At 39.1% G+C, this 27,614-nt stretch overlaps 1 protein-coding gene across 2 annotated transcripts in view; it reads left to right on the forward strand.

Moving 5' to 3' along the window:
• LOC126187659 (INO80 complex subunit D-like) overlaps window positions 1–23,260 on the forward strand; it is a 158,209-nt gene extending 134,949 nt beyond the window's left edge. For both annotated transcript variants that reach the window (XM_049928875.1, XM_049928876.1), the window contains 2 exons: window positions 3,949–4,104; window positions 19,830–23,260. In XM_049928875.1, coding sequence (XP_049784832.1) covers window positions 3,949–4,104; window positions 19,830–20,200 — 527 coding nt within the window. In that variant the 3' untranslated portion in view covers window positions 20,201–23,260. The remainder of the gene's footprint in view (window positions 1–3,948; window positions 4,105–19,829) is intronic.
• The last annotated feature ends 4,354 nt before the right edge of the window (window positions 23,261–27,614 follow it).

Here is a 27,614-nt window from a genome sequence, read left to right on the forward strand (position 1 = left end):
TATCTTACTGTGACAAAGGAAAAATACTTAATAAAAAAAATCAGATGAACATAAGTGAAAAGAATTGTCTTTTCTTGCTTCATATTTGTTTACTGTATTACAATGTCCCAACCATTTCCCATTATTCCAATTAAAAGCATCCATATGGGCTCTTTCCCATATTCTACCCTGTGTACAGGTTCACTTTGGTGTTCATGATGCTGTGGCTTGATAAACATTTTGTAAGTGAAAGGAAAGATCCATAGTTCCCTGGGGTCTGTGCATCATTTTTCTTTGAGGCTGTTCCAGTTTGCCTCTTCCCATGGCATCATGTAATAGAGGTGAAGACTTCTTTCTTGCCTCCTAATAATTAAAAACAAGTGTCCCTTATATGAGGTTGTTTGTACAGTTCCTTCCGAACTGACTATGCAAATGTAGACGAGATGTGGCTCAAATTCAAAGATATAGTAACAACAGCAATTGAGAGATTTATACCTCATAAATTGGTAAGAGATGGAACTGATCCCCCGTGGTACACAAAACAGGTCCGAACGCTGTTGCAGAGGCAACGGAAAAAGCATGCGAAGTTCAGAAAAACGTGAAATCCCGAAGATTGGCTCAAATTTACAGACGCGCGAAGTTTGGCATGGATTTCAATGCGAGATGCCTTTAATAGGTTCCACAACGAAACATTGTCTCGAAATTTGGTAGAAAATCCAAAGAAATTCTGGTCTTATGTAAAGTACACAAGCAGCAAGACGCAGTCAATACCTTCGCTGCGCAGTGCCGATGGTACTGTTACCGACGACTGTGCGGCTAAAGCGGAGTTATTGAACGCAGTTTTCCGAAATTCCTTCACCAGGGAAGACGAATGGAATATTCCAGAATTTGAAACACGAACAGCTGCTAGCATGAGTTTCTTAGAAGTAGATACCTTAGGGGTTGCGAAGCAACTCAAATCGCTTGATACGGGCAAGTCTTCAGGTCCAGATTGTATACCAATTAGGTTCCTTTCAGATTACACTGATACAATAGCTCCCTACTTAGGAATCATATACAACTGCTCGCTCACCAATAGATCTGTACCTACAGATTGGAAAATTGCGCAGGTCGCACCAGTGTTTAAGAAGGGTAGTATGAGTAATCCATCGAACTACAGACCTATATCATTGACGTCAGTTTGCAGTAGGGTTTTGGAGCATATACTGTATTCAAACATAATGAATCACCTCGAGGGGAACAATCTATTGATACGTAATCAGCATGGTTTCAGAAAACATCGTTCTTGTGCGACACAGCTAGCTCTTTATTCGCACGAAGTAATGGCTGCTATCTAAAGGGGATCTCAAGTTGATTCCATATTTCTGGATTTCCGGAAAGCTTTTGACACCGTTCCTCAAAAGCGACTTCTAATCAAGCTGCGGGCCTATGGGGTATCGTCTCAGTTGTGCGACTGGATTCGTTATTTCCTGTCAGGAAGGTCGCAGTTTGTAGTAATAGACGGCAAATCATCGAGTAAAACTGAAGTGATATCAGGTGTTCCCCAGGGAAGCGTCCTGGGACCTCTGCTGTTCCTGATCTATATAAATGACCTGGGTGACAACCTGAGCAGTTCTCTTAGGTTGTTCACAGATGATGCTGTAATTTACCGTCTAGTAAGGTCATCCGAAGACCAGTATCAGTTGCAAAGCGATTTAGAAAAAATTGCTGTATGGTGTGGCAGGTGGCAGTTGACGCTAAATAACGATAAGTGTGAAGTGATCCACCTGAGTTCCAAAAGAAATCCATTGGAATTCGATTACTCGATAAATAGTACAATTCTCAAGGCTGTCAATTCAACTAAGTACCTGGGTGTAAAAATTACGAACAACTTCAGTTGGAAAGACCGCATAGATAATATTGTGGGGAAGGCGAGCCAAAGGTTGCGTTTCATTGGCAGGACACTTAGAAGATGCAACAAGTCCACTAAAGAGACGGCTTACACTACACTCGTTCGTCCTCTGTTAGAATATTGCTGCGCAGTGTGGGATCCTTACCAGGTGGGATTGACCGAGGACATCGAAAGGGTGCAAAAAAGGGCAGCTTGTTTTGTATTATCGCGTAATAGGGGAGAGAGTGTGGCAGATATGATACGCGAATGGGATGGAAGTCATTAAAGCAAAGACGTTTTTCGTCGCAGCGAGATCTATTTACGAAATTTCAGTCACCAACTTTCTCTTCCGAATGCGAAAATATTTTGTTGAGCCCAACCTACCTAGGTAGGAATGATCATCAAAATAAAATAAGAGAAATCAGAGCTCGAACAGAAAGGTTTAGGTGTTCGTTTTTCCCACGCGCTGTTCGGGAGTGGAATGGTAGGGAGATAGTATGATTGTGGTTCGATGAACCCTCTGCCAAGCACTTAAATATGAATTGCAGAGTAATCATGTAGATGTAGATGTAGATGAATTCTAAGTTTGCAGTGTTGCAGATATTGTGCTGTGAAATTCATTCCACATGATTCATCCAGACGATATTACATTAGTTTTGATTTAGGGTCAGTTTTTTTCTTTTTGATGATGTTTATAATTATTTCTAGAGTGTTACTGGTGTGCCGGCCGGAGTGGCTGAGCAGTTCTAGGCGGTACAGTCCGGAACCGCGCGACCGCTATGGTCGCAGGTTCGAATCCTGCCTCAGGCATGGATGTGTGTGATGTCCTTAGGTTAGTTAGGTTTAAGTAGTTCAAAGTCCCATAGTGCTCAGAGCCATTTGAACCATTTTTGTTATTGTCAGATTATGATTATGCAAGCCTGACATTCTCATGTACCACACCCATCTTATCACTTTCATATATTGTCCCAGCTTTAACATATTTCAATGTATTGCTTAATACCTACCAGAAAAATGTCTATGTGCATGTAGTCCATAGACTGCATTGAGGGATTTTATGCTAACTCATAATCTATAATTCTATCTTATTTCTACATAATAAGATCCCCAATCAATATTGTTGACTGACACGCAGTTAGTAATATTGTCCATTGTACTCAAAGAACTAAAGCTGGAGATGTGCATAAGAATGCTTTTCAGAGAGAAGTGGATGGGGGATGAATTTTTATACTAGAAAAAGAGCAAGATTGTATTCCGAAAGATGGTGTGACTTCTGACCTGTCATCAGCTTCTATCTGCCATTCCCCATAATTCATCTGCAAGTGATTGGGTGCCTTTCCCAGTATGGTTTCCTCAAGTAAGTTAAGGTAAATGTCAGGATGGTTTCTGGGAAAAGGTCATCTTTTTTTCTTCCCTGTCCTTCACTAATCTGGATGTGTGTGATCCCTCCCAAATAGCATCATCATTGATGAGACGTTAAATCCTAAGTGTGTTTCCTTTGCAGATAAGTTAGTCTTTCTTAATTTGTGTTTGTTGTTTCCATTCTGGAAATCCATTAACATAAAAAGATTTGTTATCATCTGATTTCTTATTTTTTATTTTTGCTGGAGCTTTTGTAAGACATAATAGATCATTTTGCTTTGTAATGTGTAACTCCTTCATTGTATTGAATTTTAGATTCCATACCTATGTTATTTGGTAACTGAAATAGCCAGTAAAACAGTAAAATTAAATAAAAAATCTTATTAGGTATATTGTACAACCTGAGCCATTATCATTAATATTTTCTGTTGATAACCAACAAAGTCATAAATGATTTTGGAGGCTCTCTTGACATTCTTTTGAGTGGGGGGATATTTGTTCCACTTTGATCAGAAAAGAAATATGGCTGGCCACACACAGATTTGTCTTGTAAAGACCAAATTTAACCATTGTGTGATATTGCTTAAGTACGGTATTTTAATTATATTCCATTTGTGCCCAGATCACTTTTTGAAATTCATGGCTGCAGAAACAGTGCAGTGGCATGTTTTTTAAATCTATTTATTTTGTTGTTGAGGAAAGATAAATATTTTCTTTGTTTTCCTTCTATTTATTAGGTATAGAGGTCGTTGAAGAAGTAGTGTTTTCAATGGCAGAGGACTTTGCGGATCCAGTGGAACTAGCAAACCAAGCTACACGTCTGCTCGAAGAGCATGACCTTACAAATGTCCTCAACCAGATTCCTGAAGATGCATTTAATGACTTGTTCACTGGTAAGTAGAATTATTATTGACTCGTACATCACATGAACTTGACAAAAGCAAATGCGCACATTTGCGACAATGCGACAGCACCTATTCTTTTTCACTCTCCTACACTCCTGTTGGCTGGTTTGTTCTTGCCCACCTTGACTTCCTCTCCTGTGCAGATCTTTTCATCCTAGATTGACACCCAACACACAATTTCCTCAATTACTTGTTTTTTGTATGCTAATCTATTTCCCCTTCCTACCCTCTACAGGTCATTGTAGATAATCAAAGTCATTCCATGAGGTCTTAACACGTATCGTATAGTCCAGATTAGTGCAATCCACACATTCCTTTCCTTGCTGATTCTACATGGAATCAACCTCCTTAATTCTTATTAGCGATCCACTTAATTTTCATATGTAACACCAGATCTCAGGTACTTTGATTCAAAACTTTTCAGTTTTTGTCACAGACCATGATTCACTTTCATGCAGAAAGCTATGCTTTGGATGTAATTTTTCCTTTGTCTTTTTATTCTGAAATTAAGTCATATATTCAATACTGGTAGACCTCTTTTGGTGAGAATGCTTGTTGTCCATGTTGGTCTGGATCTAGAGTACTTCTTGCTTCAAACACCATGCGTTGCCTTGCTTTCAAGGTAGCAGAATTACTTCACTTCATCTACTGTGATCCCTGATTTTGATGTGCAGTTTTCTGCTGTGCCATTTATGTTGCTCATTAACACTTTCACCTGTTTTAGTTTACTCTTGAGTCCATATTCTGTACTCGTTAGACTATTTATTCCATTCAGTGGACCCTGTAATTTTTCCTCACATTCATTGAGGATAGCAGCGTCATCGGCAAATGTTAGCATTGGTATTCTTTCCCTCTTAAGTATAGTCCCTTTCCTGTATCTTTCCTTTACGTCTCACATTGCTTCTTCGATAGACAGGTTTAATAGTGGAGAAAACCACTCTATCCCTGCCTTATACCTTTTTTGACGTGAGTATTTCTCTCTTGTTCTTCTGTTCTTATTGTTCCTGCTTGGTTCTTTTACATATTGTGTATTATAAATAGTGTGTACCTTTATTTATAATGGTGTTGCACCACTTTACATTGTTGAATCATTTTTCGAGGCTTAAAAATCCTATGAAAGTCCATTGATTTTTCATAAGATGTGCTTCCATCATCAAATATGACTCCCTGTCTGATGCCTTTTAATTTCGTAAAACCAAATTGATTTTCATCTCACGGATTCTTTGTTTTCTTTTCCATTTTTTGTGTATTATCCTGTTTAGCTACAGTCAAGCTGATAATTTGACATTTCTTTAAATTATCTATCCTTGCTATCTTCAAGATTATATGAATTATAAACTTCTAAAATCAAATGGTATGTCACCATACTGATACATGATATACGCTAGCTAAACAGTCAGTCAGTTGTCACTATGTCAATGACTTTGTAAATTCTGATGGAATGTTATCCATCCCTTCTGCCTTGTTTGTTTGCAAGTCCTCCAAATCAAAACCAATTACTGCCACTTTCACACTATCAGACAGTTTTGTGCTATTTATGAGGATATGCCAAATGTAATATTTATGACACCTCTAAAAGTTGTGAATTGTAACCCTCATGTTACTATATGGGTACCTCAGTGTAATACTTTACACCAGAAAAGATACACCAGGTGCAACATGCACTGGGATTTTTTATTGTAGCATCCATACGCTTTTTTCCTAGCACAGCTGGAGGCAACTTGCTAACTTCTTGTCGTGTAAAGATGATTCATAGTCATCATCCCAATTGATTTTTTTCTGTGCTGGCTGCAGACTTTAACATGCATGCAATAAACAGTGCAGAACACAGTGGTAAAATGGGAAAATCTCAATACAACTAAAAATGAGAGTTGTGAAATAACGTGATGTCCTTGATGTTGTTTTATTCACACAGAATTACAAAATCAAAAAAAAACGATTCCAAGAGCCAGTCTGTTATTAGTGTTCACAGCAGAGTTTCTATAAATGAATCATCGTTTCCCGAGCACCATAAAAAGTTGTACATAATATGTCACATGATGTTCAGATCAACAAGAGATCACACATTTTTCAAGGCAACTTTTAACAAAATGTTCCATCTTTACTCAAAATTGCAATTCACAGCCTGAATCTTGTCTTGCCTCTTCCTAAACGGATCTTAGGCTCCTATTGAGCTATTTTAACAGTTTGACATCTGCTTCTTAGGGTGAGCTTGTGATTGGTTTATCTTGTCTACCAACGATCATCAATATGTCTACAAAAATAATCATTGTTGGAAAAAAGTAATATAACTGGATAGAAAAGAAGTCTACTCGCCAAGCAGCAGCAGGAGAAAACACATATAAATGATACAGAAATGCACAAGCTTTTGCAGCCAGTGGTTCCTTTAGACAGAAAGGTTGAAGGGAAATAAAGAGGAATGAAGGAAAACGACTTGTGAGTTTTAAGAAATGGAGAGAGTCATGGAAAAGCCGTCCAGAACCCCAGATCAGAGGAGACTTATTGGACAGGATGAGAAGGAAAGACTGATCGTTGGGGACAGCATCAATTGAAATTTGAAAACCTGTGAGCTTAAAGATGAAAGTTAGGGTAATCAGCAAAACATTGGGAATGGTCACTGGGATACGATTCAAAATGTAGGGAAATGGGTGCAGGAGCAGCATAGGATCTGACAAGGATAATGAAGTGATTGGGAGGGTGACTAAAAGCTATTCTAGATGTGACGGCAAAATGTCGGACAGAATGGACCTCATTTTCAGGGCATGATATTAGAAAATCCTAGCCATGTTGAAGTAGCTGATCAATACATTCAAGACCACGATAGTACTGAGTGTGAAGAAGTGTATTCATAAGTTGTTTGTTGGAGGGATCAGCAGTATCAGGATTGGATCTGTTGGCATGGGAAATCTGCTTTTGAGCTATGCTGGAGGGCAAATTATGTTCACTGAAGGTTGAAGTGAGGATGGTGGTATATTGCTGTCAAGAGTCTGCATCTGAACAAATATGTTTGCCTCAAATGCCACGGTATGGGAAGGAATGTTTGACATGGAAAGGAAGGCAACTGTCAGAATATAAGTACTGTTATGTGTTAGTAGGTTTAATGTGACCTTCGGTGATGATACAATCAGCATCAATGAAACTGTCATGGGATTCAGAAAGGGACCTTGTGAAATTTGATTTCAAGTATGTATTTAGAGATTGCAACAATTTTACAAGTTTGGCCTTACCATGAGTCCATCTGGCAAAGATGTTGTCAGTGCATCAAAATTCACCCAGGGCTGAAGACGTATGGATCCATGGAAAGCCCCCCCCCCCCCCCCACCCGATGCCACCCCCTCTCTCAAAGTGACTCACAAAAAGGTTAGCATTGGAGGAAATATTCTGGTACACATGGTCATACCCATCAAAGTATAAAGTTGATTAAGGGATGTCGTAGGGTTGGAATCAGGTAGGTGCTATTTGAGGTAATGTTCAGCAGCAGGGTCGACCATGTATGTGGGGAATGTTGGTATAGAGCAGAATCTCCCATACTGTGTTCCACAGAACACTGATATTCCACGAGAAGTGAATATGTGCGCCATGAAAAACTACTAATAACATCGGTTTTTTTCCCCTGACATTTAGATAATTCTAATGATTTTTTATAACGATTTGTGTGTTATTAGTTAAGATATCAAATCGAAATAATCGCCATAAAAAATTCTCTTTTTTTAAAATGTCATTGCCCTTCAAACTGAACAAGGTGTTCCATCGGTGTACCAGGATTCTTAAAGTGTTCCGTCAGAGGGAAAGTTAAGAATTTCCTGGAATAGAGGGAGTTGGCATCAATGGTAACTTGCAAGGTGTTTTGCGGGGATGAGACGGGCACATAGTTTAGACCTCTGTGAAATGGATGGTGTCTTTAATATAGGAGGGGAATCTTTGTACTGTAGGTTGCAGCTGTTGATCAAGCAAGTCAGAGGTGTTTTTAGTCGCTGCTTTGGATCCAGCAACTATGGGATGACCAGGATGATTGGGTTTGTGTATCTTAGGAAGAACATGAAAGGTGGGAGTGTGTCGTTTGGATGCGGTAAAAAGTTCTATGAATTGAGGCATTAGCCCTTGTGCGGGGCCTGAAATTATAAAGAGAGATTGCAGGTCAGTTTGAACCACAGGGATGAGATCTCGATGGCGGATGCCGTACATAAAAAGTGTCAGTGTACACACACACACACACACACACACACACACACACACACCAGTCAGGTACCATAGTGGTAGATCCCTTGTCTGCTGGGAGCATAATGATGAAGTCATCAGTTATCCGGGAGTGAAGAACCTGGAATTCTGCAGATGACAGGTTTGGGTCATGCTGTAGGGACCTGAGAAAGGATGACAAAGCAGTGATGCATCATAGGAATTCTTGGAAGGCTTGGTGAGGCATGATTTTGAGGTAATGGCTGTGGTTCAAGTTGGCATCATGGCCGGAACGGTTCAAGGCAAGTTCAGAGTCAGGTTTGCTGTTGGTTTTGAGTTTCGGTTGCAAAGTGATACTTCTGGTTGACATTACACACAAAGGAAAGTAGGCCCTTAACTAAAGTAGCATGCTTTAATGCAGGTGTAGAGCTGAAAGTGAGATTGTTGAATAATTCAGGAGGGGAGAGGGGTTTATATGAGAGGTTGAGAAAACTACACAGCTGTGGCTGGTTCTTGTGATCATGAGTTGCCATTGCTCTGGGAGGTAGTGGTGAAGGCTGTGGGATGTTGGCCAAATTCGGTTACTTGGAGAGGAGTGGAAATGAGACAGAAGCCAACAAGCAGTTTCTCAGTCACATGACATTTGACTTGTGCGACACTAGTGCAAAGGATACATAAGAGCCACCTTAACAGTCTATTGTTGTGCTTAAAATTTGACAATTTTGTGAAACACAAAGGACATAACATTAAATTCTGTCATATTACAAACTCTTGTTGCATTTGAACAAGTTTGCAGTAAAAGTTCTCATAATTGTTTGGGTACAAACATTTATGGTGCTTTTTAAGTGACAGTAACATTGAAATATGACATGTTCTTTAAAAAAATATTTCTTTATTATGAGTGCAAATCAATATTTTATTTGTTTGAGATATTGTAATGATTTACAAAGTGTGCTGCAAACGAGAAATTAAGTTACTGTTCTTGCAGAATACTGGGTAAAAACGTTACCACATTTAAACAGATTTAGAACAAGATGGTCCTATTCAGATGAGGCAAGAAAGAAAATTACTCTAGAATGAAATGCTTAACAATCTGAATAAATCAAATTAAACTGACTGTAATTGTTGTCATGAGAATGAATTACAGTGACGAGGCCCATCATGGAGATAAATAGTACAGACAGACATCACTAGATCGCAGGACATCTGAAATTTTGAGAATTGGACTGAATTGTGATTGCAATCTTCGACTTACTTATTAGTTGGTGTCATTACATAATTATGACCTGCACTCTGGAAAATATTGCAGTCTGTGTTCCACAGCTGTTCAAGCACAGCATTACGGAAGTGTTGTAGGGGGGAACAGTGATACCAGCTTGGCTGAGAAGAGGGCTGAGCATCTACCACATTTAAACTCAAGTTTACTTGGATCAATATGAAATGACTTTAAAATTGGACAAATACACAACAACAGTGTACATTTCTGCAGGAGACAATAGTAGTCTAGATAGGGGTCAGTGGCATACTTCATGTGTTTTCTGCAGTAATGTTGTCAATGCTTGCTGTGAGTTATAATTGAAATGAAAGGGGGTTTGTCAGCAGCTGGTTCTACACAGCTGATGAGAGATTGGCTAGCAGTCAATATGTTTGGAAGCAAGAAGTTCATAATGGTAGGGAACCTCCATGGTATACAGTCACTATAAAGAAACTTATAACGAAACAGAGATCACTGCACAATAGGTATAAAACAAAGCGTAGTGCTGTAGATAGAGAGATGCTGAATGAAACACGTTTGACTGTCAAGAGAGCAATGTGTGAAGCCTTCAACGACTACTGTATCAGAATATTGTCAACTGATCTTTCTCAGAACACATAGAAATTCTGGTCATGTTTAAAGACTGTCAGTGGCACCAAAGTTAGTGTCCAGACCCTAGTGGATGAGACAGGAACTGAAATTGAGGGTTGCAAAGCAAAATCAGAAATGCTTAATTCCATTTTCAAATTTTCCTTTACAAAGAAAATCCCAGGAGAATTGCCCAATTTAATCCTCGTGCCACTGAAAACATGGATTATATAATTATTAGTGTCAGTGGTATCGAGAAACAGCTGAAATCATTAAAATTGAACAAACTTCCAGGCCCCAATGGAATCACTGTAAGATTCTGTACTGAATTTGCGGCTGAGTTAGCCCCTCTTCTAACTGTAATCTTTGTAGGTCCCTCAAATAAAAAAACATGGCCAGTTCTTGGAAAAAAATCACAGGTCACACCCATCTGGAAGGATAGTAGAAATGATCCACGAAACTACCATCCAATATCCTTGATACTGATTTGTTGTAGAATCTTAGAACATATTCTGAGCCAAATATAAGGAGGTATCTTAAAGAAAATGATCCCAATGCCACCCAGCATGGATTTCAGAATCATTGATTATGTGAAACCCAATTTTCACTTTTCTCACATGACATACTGAAAGCTTTGGATAAAAGCAACCAGATGGGTGCAGTATTTCCTGATTTCCAAAAAGCATTTGACTCAGTACCATGGCTATGCTTATTGTCAGAAGTACGATCATGTGGGGTATCTAGTGAAGTTTGTGACGGGATTGATGACTTTTTGATTGGGAGGGCACAGCATGTTATCTGGGATGGAGAGTGAACGTCAGATGTAGAAGTAACTTTGGACGTGCCACTGGGAAATGTGTCGGGACCCTTGCTGTTCATATTGTATATTAATGACCTCGCAGACAATATTAATAGTAAAATCAGGATTTTTGCATATGATTCAGCTGTCTATAATGAAGAACTGTCTAAAAGAAGCTGCTTAAATATTCATATTGATGAGATTTGAGCAGGGTGCGGAGATGGGCAGCTTGCTCTAAATGTTCATAAATGTAAAGTCTTACTCTTCACAAAACAAAGAAACGTAGTATCCTGTGGCCATAATATCAGTGAGTCACTGCTGGAATCAGCTAACTAATACAAATAACTGGGTATAACACTTTGTAGGGATACGAAATGGAATGATCGTATAGGTTCAGTCATTGGTAAACCTGGTGGTAGACTTCGGTTTATTGGTAGAACATTGGGGAAGTGCAATCAGTCAACGAAGGATATTGCTTACACATCACTCGTGTGACCAGTTCTAGAATATTGCTGAGGTGTGTGAGACCCGGTCCAAATAGGACTAACAGAGATATTGAGTGTTTTAAGTGATTACTCTAGGAATATACTACAACCCCCTATGTATTGATCACTTAGAGATCTTGAGGATAAGATTAGAATAATTACTGCATGCACAGAGGCATTCAATCAATCATTCTTCCCGCACTCCAAATGTGAATGGAACAGGAAGAAACTCTAATAACTGATACAATGGGATATATCCTCTGCCATGTGCCTCACGGTGGTTTACAGAGTATAGATGTGGATGTAGAAGAAACATCGTAACATTCTCAGGTCTTTATAGAAGCAAAATCTGATAACATATAACCATATCTTTTTGTTTATTTTATTTCTGCTTGTGTTATCGAGATGTAGGCAATCAACGAATGGCCGAGGTTTAGACTAGGCATAATGCTGATGTTTTAGGCAGATACTTTATGTCAGTAAAACAGTTTGTACTCTGATTATTCAGAATATGTTAAAAATAAATTTCCCTCAGTAAGTCTCTTAAAAATGCAGGTCATCCTATATTCAGGGTCATCTTACACTTGCATAAACACAGTATATTGGTGACAGATTACCTGGATAAATGCAAGAGATTGCTGTATTTGAACTGTAAAAGAGGCTGGTGAAGAATGGGATTACACCCAGAAATAGGGACTTTTAAAGTTAGCCCATTTTCAGTAACTCCAGGGACAAACAGATGTCAAGAAACATAATGTGGGACCTTAGTTTAGATAGGGCAAAAGCATGTTTACAAAAAGAACAAATATAATATGTGATGGGATTCATCAAGGCAGAACAGGAGGGTCTGGATTATTACAGATGGTGGTAGTGGCAAAGGAGTAGCAGAGGAGGAAAAATGAGAGAAAAAAGGAAGATAAGCAATTGAGACCAGAGAAGAAGCTAAAAAGAGGTAATCGGTGGGGTAGAAGTGACAAGAATTTATCATGAAAAAACTGGAATATACGATAGAAAAATTACCATAGGAAACTATTGCCACAATTGGGAAGTTTGTGAAAACAGAGGGAAAGTCATTGGACAAAATGAAATTTACTGTATACAGGAAATAAAATAATTAAGGAGATCACAGTAACAGCTGATAAGCGTGGTTTGGAAAAACAGATGCACAAAAACTTCAATAAATTGCGTAGAAGGTAAATAACAATAGATCTGTCTTAAGTACTAGAAAATATATAGGAGTAAAATGTTGGTTAATCATAGGTGGTTTAGACAAATGAAAAAAAAAAAAAACTAGCATAAATGGTTGAAAACAGTTGACTGTTTGAACTGGAAAGGAGGCCGTGTTTGAGAATATAACTGGGAAAAAAACTACTCACCAAGCCCGGGCAGGAGGAAGCACATTTATCTACAGGCCCTTCTTAAAACCACATGCCCTTCGCAAGGACTAACACCTCAAGTTCTATAACTTCTTACATCATCCAAACCAAGGACTCCCAGCTTTTACCTTCTTCCTAAGATCCACAAACCCAGTCATCGTGGCCATCCTATAGTTGCTGGCTTCAAAGCACCCGCTAAATTTATCTGTGCTTGGTTGAGCAGAATCTGCAATCTAAAGAACAAAGACACCTCCCTCCCCCTCTCATTTCAGATGATCTAGGAAATGTTTATTAACATTGTCTCTATCTGCTGCTGAACATTTCCTCAATCAGTACCCACCTGATTCCAAACCCGTGACATCCTTCCTGTTCACTTTAATCAACTTAATACTTATCAACAACTACTTTATTTGTGAAGGGTAGACATATAAACAGATGATGGGTACAGTCATGCAAATTAGGTTGGGTTTTTCCTGTGCCACCCTTTCAATGGGTTGCTTGGAGGAAGCTTTCCTGGAATCTGTAAGGTTTCGGCCCCTGGTTTAGTATAATATGTTCATGACATCTTTGCTATGTGGACTAATTGTGAGGCTGACGTGATAGAATTTTTGGAATCTCTACATATAATCTCTCAATAAAATCTCACATGGTCCTATTCCGAATACCATGTCACTTTCCTCAATGTTGACTTTGTCATCACTGCGAGTCATCTATACACTTCTGTTCACATTAAGAATACTAAAAGACAGCAGTAATTACATTTTGACAATTGTCATCCTTTCCATGTCAAGCATTCACTCCCATACAGCCTTTGCATTCAAGGCAAGCAGTTTGTTCAGAATGTAGACTCTTTACAGCAATACACCAGGAGCCTCTCCTATGCTTCTCTCGACGTAATTATCCGATTGGCTTAACCCAGGCTGTCACATCCAGTCCTCTCATCTCTCAGTACTATCCAGGCCTAGAATGTATTTATCAGCTACTTCAACAAGGCTGTGGCTTCCTAAAATCATACCCTAAAAAGAGGTCCATTCTATCTGATACTTTGACCACCACATCTAGAATAGCTTTCCACTCCCCCTCCTCTCTCAGATATCTCTGCAGTGCAGTATCTTGGTCAGACCCTGTGCCCCTTCTGCACCCATTTTCTTACTATGTGGCTTCTACCTCTGTGACCGTCCCTTCTATAAGACTTTTCGTGCACCCTCCTACCACCACCTATACTAACCCTGTAACTAGTGAAAAGTACACTATCAAAGGGAGAGCCAAGTGGTGAAACAACACAATTCATGTGCCAGTTGTTATGTAGACACTGTTTGGCCTTCAATGTTGGTATGACTACCACCTACTTATCATTAAGGATTGATGGACAGAGACAGCTGATGTATACCAGCAACACACAATATGTTGTCATTGAGCGTGTTCTACAACAGAGGTTGCCAAACTTGTTTCACAGTGGGCTAGACAACTGACAAAGCGACAATCATGGGTTGTGTCATCATTCTGTTTATTACTCCAAAGCGAGAACGAATGCTGTGGGGGGAAAAAGATGAAAAATTAAGTTCAGAGTTCCATGGTAATCACGGATCAGTGGGATGCAGTGCACAAAAAACAAGGACAGCCAGCATATTTATTTACTAAAAAAGTTATCAAAGACGATGACGTTAGCAAATAGATCTTTACATCAGACCTAATCTGCATGCATCCGAATGTCACAAACTAAACAGCTAAAAATGAGATGTGTGAACCTGACATTTGGCTTTCAAGATATCATCAGTGTGTGGTTTGGTATTACTCCATCCAGTCAAGATAATTGCTTTCCAGTGTTCATCAATCTCGTTAGACATGCTGACTTAACATACTGTATTTTTCAAAATTTTTTCTGGCAGACACAATTTGTTCCAAACACTGATGCCATACCAGCAGCAAAGTTCTTCAGTTTCAGAAACTTTACATCAGGTAAGTAGTGGTAAAAGTCAACAAGTTTTCTATTTCTAGGCTTGTGTTTCAACAAGTCACTTGCCTGCAAATCAATGGATTCCAGCCATTCGTTACAACCAAACATGTTCTGCAAGAGAAGAATGTCACTCAATTCTGTCAAGATCAGAAAATTTCTCCAAAAAAAAAAAAATGCTTTTTTAAGTCACAAATAATAATCAGGGTTGACATCTTCAGGGATTGTCGCACAAACTCATTGAAACAGTAAAAATAAGAAAAAAATTTCTCCTTTCAGGTCTGCCACAAATAGTGATAGCTTTCTCTGAAATCCTTTGATGATTCTGTGGATGTCACAAATGAGGCTATCCTTTCCTGTAAGTTTTCAGTTCAGTTCATTCATGTGGGGTATGATGTTGACCAAAAATAACTCGTGACAGCCATGCAGATCTCACAGCTGTGGATTAGCTCTATCTTTTTCAGTGAGAAAAACATCCATTTCACATTGGAGCTTGTAAAAACTAAACAGTACTTTGCTGCAGCTGAGACGCCTCACTGTTATGTTATAGGGCAAGTCACAGAATTCAGAACTACTTTCTTCAAGAACAGCCTGGAAATGGTGCTGACTGAGTGCATGTTCCTGAAAGCAGCTCACAACAGAAACAACTGGCTTCAGTACACAAGAAATATCTGTCTTCCACAAAGTGCTTGCTGATGTGTGATGTGTTTTATGAACAGAGCACCCACAATTTGCAAATCTTTAAACTGAGTAGGGGAGATCAGTGCATCTTAGCCCTTTTTTGTATTTTACATGTTCCCACTAATCTTTTTTATGTGGAAACACTACTACATAGTTTCAGAACCTGTAGATCTAAGTAATTCAGGCCACCCATTGTTCATCTATTCATAATAATGTATTTAGTACTATAATACCACCTGGGACAACCTATCCCACCCACAGGGCAAGTCGGCCCAGCAGTTGGGACAAGTCAGAAGTCAGTCCAAATGATTTTATAGATTAATTTAATTTAAAACATATCAACTTTGATACTCACAGTTTATTTAGTGAAAATTCCTATAGCTTTACGACAGAAACCGCAATCACAAATTTTGTTTTCATTGTTATAACAAAAGTCTGAAAGAAAAGTATGTACAAAATTTTGATCAGTCTTCACCTAAGTGCCCAGAAGGATCTTCATGGTTTGAACATTGATTAAAAAGTTCTTCAGTGTCATTTTTAATACATGAAAGATGTGCTCACAGCTTACAAGTTGTACATTGAATCCACTCATCATCTGGATTGCGATGAAAAAATTGTTTAAGAAACCTGGGCCATTGTGTCCCAGTGTCATATTGGAATTGTTTTAGTTCATTTACAAAAACATTTTAAGCATTTATCACTGTGTCTTCATCTTGAAGAACCTTCATGGTGATGCCTACTTCCTTTCTGCATTTTATGTGAGGAGTTTTATCACATGATTCAGCTTGATCACTGCCTCATTTCTTAAAAAATTACTTTTTATGAGCAACATCCTTATTTGTGTCTAAAGTGTTGTTTTTTTGGAGACTTGCTGTTCATGTTGTAATGCGTCTTTCTCTGGATTTTGCTGCATTGGTTGCGCGAGATTAGCCGAGTGGTCTAAGGCGCTGCAGTCATGGACTGTGCTGCTGATTTCAGCGGAGGTTTGAGTCCTCCCTCGGGCATGGGTGTGTGTGTGTCCTTAGGATAATTTAGGTTAAGTAGAGTGTAAACTTAGGGACTGATGACCTTAGCAGTTAAGTCCCATAAGATTTCACACACATTTGAACATTTTTTTGCTGCATTGTTGTAGTTCTGTTCTTGTTTGTTTGCTGTCTCTTTTACTTGGTTGCAGTTTCTCAAATGGTGTGACTTTTTCAGCTGTTGGGAAGCACTGCTGGTCAGATGAGGTGACGTTTAACATAACAGCTATTGTTACCGACAGTATAGGCCTACATTGTGTTCTTGAACAGTTGAAGGGCCAGCTTCGGAAATAAAATCACAACCTACAGCATTCGCATCAGGTCTATCTCATGTATATGAAGACATCAGTGGAAATAAAAAAATCGAACATTGCATATACATTCTCAGTTTAAATCAGTATGGGACACATAAAAATTGCATTGGATTTGATCTAGACTTTGACATTGTTTGACCTAATAGAGTTCATCATTACAAAAAGACAGTGGAGCATGTTGGCCATCTGGGCCCATGTGCCCCTGTTTAAATGGGCCATTGTGCCCCAGTGTCATATTGGAATTATTTTAGGTCATTTATGAAAATGTTTCAAGCATTTATCACTGTGTCAAAATAATCCTTAATATATTGTACTTACTTGTTTAGTGAGAGCATTGTCTTGGAGTACGTGATAAAATATATTGGTCAAACAAAATTTACTTTCAGCGAGAAGAAAACACAAAATGTGTGCCCCTGCCTCGCTTGACAATTTAAACTGTATTGATGCATATACACTCCTGGAAATTGAAATAAGAACACCGTGAATTCATTGTCCCAGGAAGGGGAAACTTTATTGACACATTCCTGGGGTCAGATACATCACATGATCACACTGACAGAACCACAGGCACATAGACACAGGCAACAGACCATGCACAATGTCGGCACTAGTACAGTGTATATCCACCTTTCGCAGCAATGCAGGCTGCTATTCTCCCATGGAGACGATCGTAGAGATGCTGGATGTAGTCCTGTGGAACGGCTTGCCATGCCATTTCCACCTGGCACCTCAGTTGGACCAGCGTTCATGCTGGACGTGCAGACCGCGTGAGACGACGCTTCATCCAGTCCCAAACATGCTCAATGGGGGACAGATCCGGAGATCTTGCTGGCCAGGGTAGTTGACTTACACCTTCTAGAGCACGTTGGGTGGCACGGGATACATGCGGACGTGCATTGTCCTGTTGGAACAGCAAGTTCCCTTGCCGGTCTAGGAATGGTAGAACGATGGGTTCGATGACGGTTTGGATGTACCGTGCACTATTCAGTGTCCCCTCGACGATCACCAGTGGTGTACGGCCAGTGTAGGAGATCGCTCCCCACACCATGATGCCGGGTGTTGGCCCTGTGTGCCTCGGTCGTATGCAGTCCTGATTGTGGCGCTCACCTGCACGGCGCCAAACACGCATACGACCATCATTGGCACCAAGGCAGAAGCGACTCTCATCGCTGAAGACGACACGTCTCCATTCGTCCCTCCATTCACGCCTGTCGCGACACCACTGGAGGCGGGCTGCACGATGTTGGGGCGTGAGCGGAAGACGGCCTAACGGTGTGCGGGACCGTAGCCCAGCTTCATGGAGACGGTTGCGAATGGTCCTCGCCGATACCCCAGGAGCAACAGTGTCCCTAATTTGCTGGGAAGTGGCAGTGCGGTCCCCTATGGCACTGCGTAGGATCCTACGGTCTTGGCGTGCATCCGTGCGTCGCTGCGGTCCGATCCCAGGTTGATGGGCACGTGCACCTTCCGCCGACCACTGGCGACAACATCGATGTACTGTGGAGACCTCACGCCCCACGTGTTGAGCAATTCGGCGGTACGTCCACCCGGCCTCCCGCATGCCCACTATACGCCCTCGCTCAAAGTCCGTCAACTGCACATACGGTTCACGTCCACGCTGTCGCGGCATGATACCAGTGTTAAAGACTGCGATGGAGCTCCATATGCCACGGCAAACTGGCTGACACTGACGGCGGCGGTGCACAAATGCTGCGCAGCTACCACCATTCGACGGCCAACACCGCGGTTCCTGGTGTGTCCACTGTGCCATGAGTGTGATCATTGCTTATACAGCCCTCTCGCAGTGTCCGGAGCAAGTATGGTGGGTCTGACACACCGGTGTCAATGTGTTCTTTTTTCCATTTCCAGGAGTGTATATGATAAGATGACAGTATGGTTGCTACCAACGTCTTTGGTCTGTGGCATATATGAACGGCAGTATTATGAAATAATACCAATTGGCACCGTGCCCCTACGGCCTCAGTCTTCCCTACCAATTGTTAAACACAGGTCTTGAACCTGGGGCATCGCCTTCCATGGGCAAATGGGTGTCAGCTGAGCTAGCCAAGCATGGCTCCCGTCCCTTCCTCAGAGATTCACGCCCATCAGTACCTTATCTACAAGAAAGGACATTATGAAGGTGCAGCTTAGTCACAACCTTGGGGGTTGTTTCCAGAATGAACGCGCACGCGCTACAGTGGCCACAGGTATGGATGTGGGTGGAGCTCGTTGGGCGTGCGGGTGTGGGTGTGCACGTCCAAGGTATCATTCAAAATGATTGTACTACTTACCTCTGTTACATTTTAAAGTTCATGTTCTTGACTCATGCAGCATTGACACATATCAAGAAGATGAATTGGCTGAAAGTTAGCAGTATTTTACCCCTGAAATAGTACTACAGTTGTAAGATGCAGTTGCCAGTCTGCCCAAGATATTCCCACCATTCAATTAGACAGTTGCAAGTGGTTTATGTTCATTTTGTGTGTCATGTTGTTTTAAAAAATTGAAGTGGATTATTGACATTCAGTAGCCTACTCCAGTAGTTTCTAAGCATGAGTTAATGATGTTACCTTTCTCATTTGAAAAAGTGCCACTAATTATGAAATTACACTTTGTGAACATAAATTTCATTTACTATATAGGTAGCAATTGTACTTCTGTCACACCGATGGATAACTGTGATGCAGATTCAGTTAAATAGTATTGGTGGGACATTAAATCTCATTTACTTATAGTGAAGTGACTACTAGCACCAGACATCAGTAACCCCTTTGACCAATAGTTGAGCAACTTGTTAATGTTGTCTCCAGTTGACGGGTTTCAGTGACCCAAATGACCTTTCCTGATAGTAGAACTGAGTCACTGTACATCAAGATGTTATGGTTGGCTCCCTAATTGCCCCTATCTTTGAATGGAGTATTTTGAAGTTATTCTCCCTAATTATTTGAAATATTCCTTCTTCCCCTTTTTCTTAGGAAAATTATAACAAAACATTTTATATTTTCTACCCAAAGTAAGAAATTAAAAAAGAATTTAATAATCTTGAATTGTGCATTTTAACAGATAAAAATGGCCAGTACGAACCAACTAAAGAAGAAACAGAAGAACTGGAACGTGCTTTAGAAGCAGTGGACAAAGATGTTAAATCACTGGAAAGATTATCTCAAACACATGGTTTAATGGAACCATATATAGATGACAGTGCTCTGCAGACACTAGTTCAGTTGCCCGAAGTGACTGCGGGTTTGTCAGTTCCAGGTATTGTGCCTGCTGTTTTCACTACGTATCACAGTCATAATGGGTTTGTGGTAAATTCTCATCATTCAGCTGCCGCAGTGCCCGACATTAAAAATCTTGGACCACATCCAGTAGAATCTCCTGGTCTAGTGTCACCATGTATATCAATTCAGACTCAGACTGACACACCATCTTAGCGTGCATCACAGCGTTTTTATCAAGTGGTATTGTGCTCAAGGTGGTATTCAGTATTTCGTATTTTTGTTAAATATTGACGGTTTGAGAGTGGTGGTGTGTGTGTGTGTGTGTGTGTGTGTGTGTGTGTGTGTGTGTGAGAGAGAGAGAGAGAGAGAGAGAGAGAGAGAGAGAGCATGTGCACGCATGTGTGCCTGCATGTGCACATGCACATGAGTGCATATATTTTGTGTGCGCGCGCATGTGTTGATGATGTCCAAAGTACACTGAATATGAAATAAGTGGCAGCACTTGTCAGAGACGCTTGTGTGTGTAAGTTAGACGTGATAATTGCTACAGTATTATAGTTGTTAAAGTTGCATATGAATCTTCTTTGTATGTGTTTCCATTGTAGTAATGACTCCCTTGTGAGGTGAAAATTGGTATGATGCTTTAAAATATTTTTTATAAGATTCACAGTTTCTGTTCTGTAGGTTTCATGTGTGTAAATATCTTTTTAACTTAATGCATCACTAAGAATATTTTTCTTCTTTTTCACTACCAACACAGTTTTGTGTTAAGAATCTGCTTTTCAATATCTCTGTATATTCACATAATATGTGAACAAAAAATGAGCCCTTCCGTAGTTCTTATTTCTACCTGTGTATAATGCATTGCAGAAGAAACAAAAAAGAATGTATTGCCAATTCATATGACACATTCGTTTGTTTAATGGGTGGTATACTTTTTGTACTATTCGGATTAGTCCAAGTAAGCTGTTTATTTTGTATTGAGTGTACTTTATGAAAAACGGTGTTGTGCAGTTGTATCTTGTGATGAATACTGTGTAGTGTTATGATAACAGTGCAAATTTTAGAAACAAAATACAAAATATTGTAGCCAGAGCAGTTCACCAAACAGTATCTTGGAGACATGCATGTCATTGTTATATTGCTGTTGAAAATAGTCTTTTGTTTATACTCAGGGAGGGTGCAACTAATTGCATTTATTCCATGTGTGTCTGTCTATGTGTGTGCGTGTCTCACTTGCATCATGTGATTAATTAACAGTTTCTTGATTTGCCCTTCCCTGTACAACTAAAGCTCAGATTTGAGTGGTGCGGAGGTACTTTTTTCCGGATTATAGAGCATGCCTCATGACTTCCATGACTGACTCCACAGTTAACTGTTGAACCATTACAATGGTTTGAATTTTTTATATGAATGGATGAATAAGGGCCACAATAATAGTTGAAATACTACAGTTGTTTCAGCAACACTTCCGTAAAGTGGAGAATTCACAAATTTCTGTAGTTCTTTACTTTTTTTTGCTTGTTGGATTAATAGTACTCCAAAAATTTGTCAATGGTTACTTTTCACTTTCTTCTTTGCTTGTAATAATATGTGCATTATTTGCTCTACTGCATTTTAGCCAGGGATATGCCATTTCTGTTTTAAAAACGGTATTCTGAAATTTGTAAGGACATTATTCATTGATTTTTTTAGCAGTCACAGAACTTTATTTTTTTGTGTATTCTCCTTAATTTCATGTGTTCTTGTTCATTCAAAATTGAGTAGAGTATGCTCTGCTTCATTTGGGAAGACTGGTAGTTGAATCACTTGTGTACCTGATATTTAATATTTGTTTAGTGTTTCACATCTTAAGGTTTTGTTGGAAATAATATTGCACATTTCATTTATTTTGTTTCTCACATTGCTGAAACATTTACGCTAATGCTGTGTATTAATAAGTTTGTTGAGAGCAAGTTTGAATATCTTGAGTCCCAGCATGCTTCCTATTTTGTAGCCTATTAAATTATTTTTTAATGTTGTATAGTAAAGATAATGTGAAAATAAAATCTACTTCAGTGATACAGGCTTTTGTCATAATGATTTACAGTTGTTTTGTTACTCAGGTGAAACAAGGGGTAGAGTTATTGATTCAGAGCAGAACATTAACTAAAAATAGATGTACATTCCACTGGTAAACTTAACACTTTTGCAGTTATGGTAAAACGTTTATAAAGTATCTAGATTTGCATAAACAGTTATAAATGAGGGGTTCCATCCTCTGACTGTAGGCAGCACGCAACAGCGAATAATACGTAGTGGTATTAGATCATAATTTTAATCTCAGGAAGAAAAATGTGCTGAAGAGACCCTTAAATAAACAAGAATCAGTTTTCTCTTGTATATTTGTACTCATTCTCTTAAACTGTTGGAAGTCAGGAGGTTCATATATATATATATATATTTATTAAACTATAGAGTAGCATGTACATTTCAGGTTGTGTCTGGCACATATAAAAAGATGGATGCATTCTCTGTGTTTGGCATTTATTTCATCACACATAAGTCACTCATAATCATTTTTACTATGTACCTGCTGTGTAAGGGATTAGCTGATCTGATTATCAAAGAAATCTGTTTACTAAAAGTTATGAATTTTTAACACTTTTCCTTGCTTTATGGTTGTCGGGCATGTGCTGTTCACAGTTTTACATTATGAGAATACCGTAGAGAATTTTAATGTGAAATGAAGAGAGAGAAGTATTTTCATACTTTTAATTAGAAGTTCTAAATTACAAAAATTTTTAAATGTATTGCACTGTCACGAAATGTGATGTATATTCCAGAAAAATGTAAAATAAACAGACACTGTACAGATTTTGTAATAAATACTACGTTAAATGAATACACACAGTCATAACATGCATACACAAACTTGTTGTCTCAATGGGACCAAGGCACACCACTTTAAATTTGTCATTCAAGTTTATTACACAGAATCATCCATGTCTAGTTGATATAAAGCCTGACAACTATTAAGCAAGTCATTCTGCATTTAGACACAATAAACAGTGAAATATTAAGAGCAAATTGGTGTTCTTTGATCTCATATCAGCTTACTGAAAATTTTTGTTACCATATAGTAATTCATCCCTAGTGACATTGACTGATGTAGCACATCATTGTGGTTGATTGTAAGAACTTCAGTAACTAAGTGAGGTCTAGGATAAATGTTAAGTGTTGTTCTTGTGTGTGTGTGTGTGTGTGTGTGTGTGTGTGTGTGTGTGTGTGTGTGTGTTTGTAAAAACAAGTATTAACAAGAAGCAATGCCTGTCAAAAAGAAATGTGTTCGAAAGTGAAATGTATCTTATAGACAGCTTTTGCTTAAATGTGTTGTAAAGTTGGAACAGCACTAAATGTGTTTAGGGTAAATGAAAGTGCAATACATACTTGAGAAAACCAACAAAAAATTATATATATATAAACTGTAATTCGTTGAAACACTTGTTGCCGTTGTGTACGTCTCATAATGTGTATGCCATTTCTTTTTTGTAGTGTAATTAAAATAGTTTTTTGATATACTTGGACTGACTGACAGTGAAAATGTATAATTGTAATTTTGAATACATATTTTGTCCCAAATTGTAGTGAAATTGATTTTGATATTTTCCTCTTACCTTTGAAACGAACCGGTAATTGTTGTTGATTATTTGAAAGTTCCTATTAAAGTAGTAGTTTTGTAATATTTTGTAAAATATGTGCTTTTTTTTATATTTGCTACTCCATGACTCATATACTGAAACTGTGTGTTGTCTCATGCCTGAGATGAAGTTGAAGAAACTACAGTGTATGTGACAGGAAAATTGTTAAGGTTTACAGCCAATTATGCGTAAGTGATATTTACTTGATGGACACTTTGGCTTCAGAAAAAAACTGAATAACGGTGTGGCTATTTTTCTACTAAGAAGACACATTACTAAATGTCACCATACAGCCATATTTCGCACATAAAATGCTTGGTGTGTAGTGAATAAAACAGTGTCGTCTCTAGGAAATTTTGTTGGAAATATCCTGTTCTTACTTTGAGTACTTTAAGCAAAGTCTTCCACATAACCATTAAATTCTTCATGTAATTTAATATTCTGACTGGAAGATGTCTATTTTCGTATTGATGGAACTAATACTGTAGCAGTTCATTGCTATTATTGTTTCCTTCGTAAGTTCTGTCAAAAGTGGTACTTTGTAAATAAATATTGTGCACCATTACAATAGCTATTTTGCATAAGTGGTAGTTATCTGCAGTTTTTTAACATTAACAAAAAATTTGAATATAAATGCTCCAGAAATAAATAAAAATAGATTTTAAAAAATCATACTCAGCAGAATGAGGTGAAGGCTAACGTGTCACCAATGAAAGTGTTTGTATCATAAATAATTACTTTAGTTTTTAGAAGATTGGGTGACAAGAAACAGAGAGGAAATATAAGAAAAGAAACACAACCATCTGCTACATACAGGATAATAGATAGAAGATACGAAGATTAAGAAAGAAGAAAACAAGATCTTAGGTTTTAGTGTTCAGCAAAGATAATTTTGTGACTGCAAGATACTTCTTACCAGCAGGACAATAGAAGTGCAGTCTACATGGACACCATCTACGCCTACATCTGTACTCAAAAAGCTATGTGATTGAGCTGTGTGACTGAGATTACACAGTGTACCAGTTTCATTTTTCACCCCCACTTTCCTTCCTATTCCATTTTTGAAAGGAACAGTCAGTGCCCTCTGTAGGAGCCGAAATTTCTCTAGTTTTGCCACTGTGGTCAGTACATGACATGTTTGTTGGAGGAAATAGTATGTTTCTTGACTCATTTTGGAACATAGGCATTTGAAATTTTGTAAATAAGGCTCTCTGCAGTGCACGAGGCCTTCGTTGTAATGTCTCTCACTGCTGGTCATCGGGTATTTCTGTTACACTGTCCCACTGGCAAACACGTGACAAATTCTGTAGCTTTTGTTTCAGTCTTTTATCTCTCACCCTTTGCCATCAGCGCACAGCGGCGTAGGACTACAAACTTTGCCATATCATTTACATATGCCCTGTCCACACAACCTTGTGGTTTTCCAGTTGCTGACTACACTTATGGTGAAGCGACTCCATTAAGAATGATATCTGCTACCAACTAGCTGAATAAACAGAGCAAGCTACATTTTACAACAAAGAGAAAAAAGTGCGAAGTGTAACAGCAAAAGTAAATGTAGCAGTAACAGGTTATTGCAGAGAGTATGTCAGATTTTAATGGGACATAATTAGAATATAGCCACACACTTATCACTGGTGAAATTGATTCGTAAAATAGCCTGTGTATGTTCCTACTAATTAAGAACTCAACAAAAATACAGAAGAACCTAAAACGTAGTATGCTGAAGAAATTAAAAAGTCAATATACTACAATGTTATGAGAAGGATATATACTACTCACCATAAAAATGACATGTTGAGCTGGGGACAGACACAATGAAGAGACTGTTACACACAGTTTTCAGCCATAGTCTTCTTCAGAAAAGAAAGAAAAACACACACATTCACACAAGCAGGCACACCTCTTACACATGACCACTGTCTCTGTCCAATCTTTTCATTTTGTCTGCCAGCAACTAAATTTGTCATCTTTACGGTGAGTAGCTATCTATCCTTTTTATAATATTGTTGATATTCCAACGTGGGCCTTCGATTATTTGATGTAGTCAGCTTTATTTACACAGAACTTACACACTGTAGCAGTCGCATAGAGCGTATAGTTACAAATGCGAAAATACTGATACAAATTCAGAGATAGCATTTAATGTTCCCCCACATCCTCCCCACACTGTGGTCTGCCTCCACTGGTATGACCAGCCGGGCAGGCCTGGTAAAGTGTCTTCTATCAGCAGTAACGAGGATCACTGTGTGTGGGACTCTCTCTGTGCCTTATTTAACCCCCTGGGAACCCACGTAAACTTAGTTGCAGGGGAGTCTGTGTGGTGCCAAATTGTCCGCATCGTGAGATACAAAAAATTGATAGTTTTGTTCTTTGGTTATCTGTCAGCATAGATATAATTATACCTCCCTACAATATTTTTGCCACACGGGGATGGCACGAATGTTTATTTATATGTATAGGTCATTTAAAGTTTATTTATATGTGTAGGTCATTTAAAGAGCCTACACAGCTGCCCTCACAGTGTACTGGCGTGATCCATATCTCTGGACCTCAGTATACAGTGGTGGTACATTACACTTTTTTTTTAATTTTTTTGTTTATTTATTTATTTATTTTACTCTTGGCGTTTCAGAGTACTGAAAGCTTTATTCGTGGCCAATCTTACCTCGTTTACTCCTGGAACATCTCATGCCATAAAATATATTATTACTACTACTACTATTTACAAACAAAAAATAAATAAAATAAAAATGAAAGGTTATATCTATCAACAAGCGTATTTGATTTCAGAGTCTTGTAGTTTGATTACTGGAATGTAACCACTGCTATTGGGGCATTGTCCAGCGCATGCCCTCACATGATGTATGCTGCATGCAAACTTGAGTTTGTTAACGCTGCAGTTAAGTTGAGCTGTCTATGAGTGTGCTACAATTTCACTTGTTTACCCAAAGTCAATAAAAGTGTTTATCCCATTGCTGGAACATAGTGTGCTGAGGCTTGTACATAGTGGAACCATCAATGCTCTGGCGAGGAGGTTCATCGTTTACGGCTCAGGCATTTGTTCCTGTCGTAATGCATATGTTTCAGTGCTTCAATCAGGCTCACGCTATCAGCATCCCAAAGACACTTGAATGGGTTCCAGGTAAGTCTCCAATGCCTTTATTCGTTTCCACGCCCTCTCTGTTTTACGAGGTGCATTCAAGTTCTAAGGCCTCCGATTTTTTTCTCCGGACTGGAAAGAGATAGAAACATGCGCATTGTTTTAAAATGAGGCCGCGTTCATTGTCAATACGTCCCAGAGATGGCAGCACCGTACGGCAGATGAAATTTTACCGCCAGCGGCAAGAATTAGAACTGTTTTAAACACTTAAAATGGCGACGTTTTCCTTACTTGAACAGCATGCAATCATTCGTTTTCTGAATTTGTGTGGTGTGAAACCAATTGAAATTCATCGACAGTTGAAGGAGACATGTGGTGATGGAGTTATGGATGTGTCGAAAGTGCGTTCGTGGGTGCGACAGTTTAATGAAGGCAGAACATCGTGTGACAACAAACCGAAACAACCTCGGGCTCGCACAAGCCGGTCTGACGACATGATCGAGAAAGTGGAGAGAATTGTTTTGGGGGATCGCCGAATGACTGTTGAACAGATCGCCTCCAGAGTTGGCATTTCTGTGGGTTCTGTGCACAAAATCCTGCATGACGACCTGAAAATGCGAAAAGTGTCATCCAGGTGGGTGCCACGAATGCTGACGGACGACCACACGGCTGCCCGTGTGGCATGTTGCCAAGCAATGTTGACACGCAACGACAGCATGAATGGGACTTTCTTTTCGTCGGTTGTGACAATGGATGAGACGGGGATGCCATTTTTCAATCCAGAAACAAAGCGCCAGTCAGCTCAATGGAAGCACACAGATTCACCGCCACCAAAACAATTTCG

The sequence above is a fragment of the Schistocerca cancellata genome, chromosome 5 (assembly GCF_023864275.1).
Source record: "Schistocerca cancellata isolate TAMUIC-IGC-003103 chromosome 5, iqSchCanc2.1, whole genome shotgun sequence".
Classification (NCBI taxonomy): domain Eukaryota; kingdom Metazoa; phylum Arthropoda; class Insecta; order Orthoptera; family Acrididae; genus Schistocerca; species Schistocerca cancellata.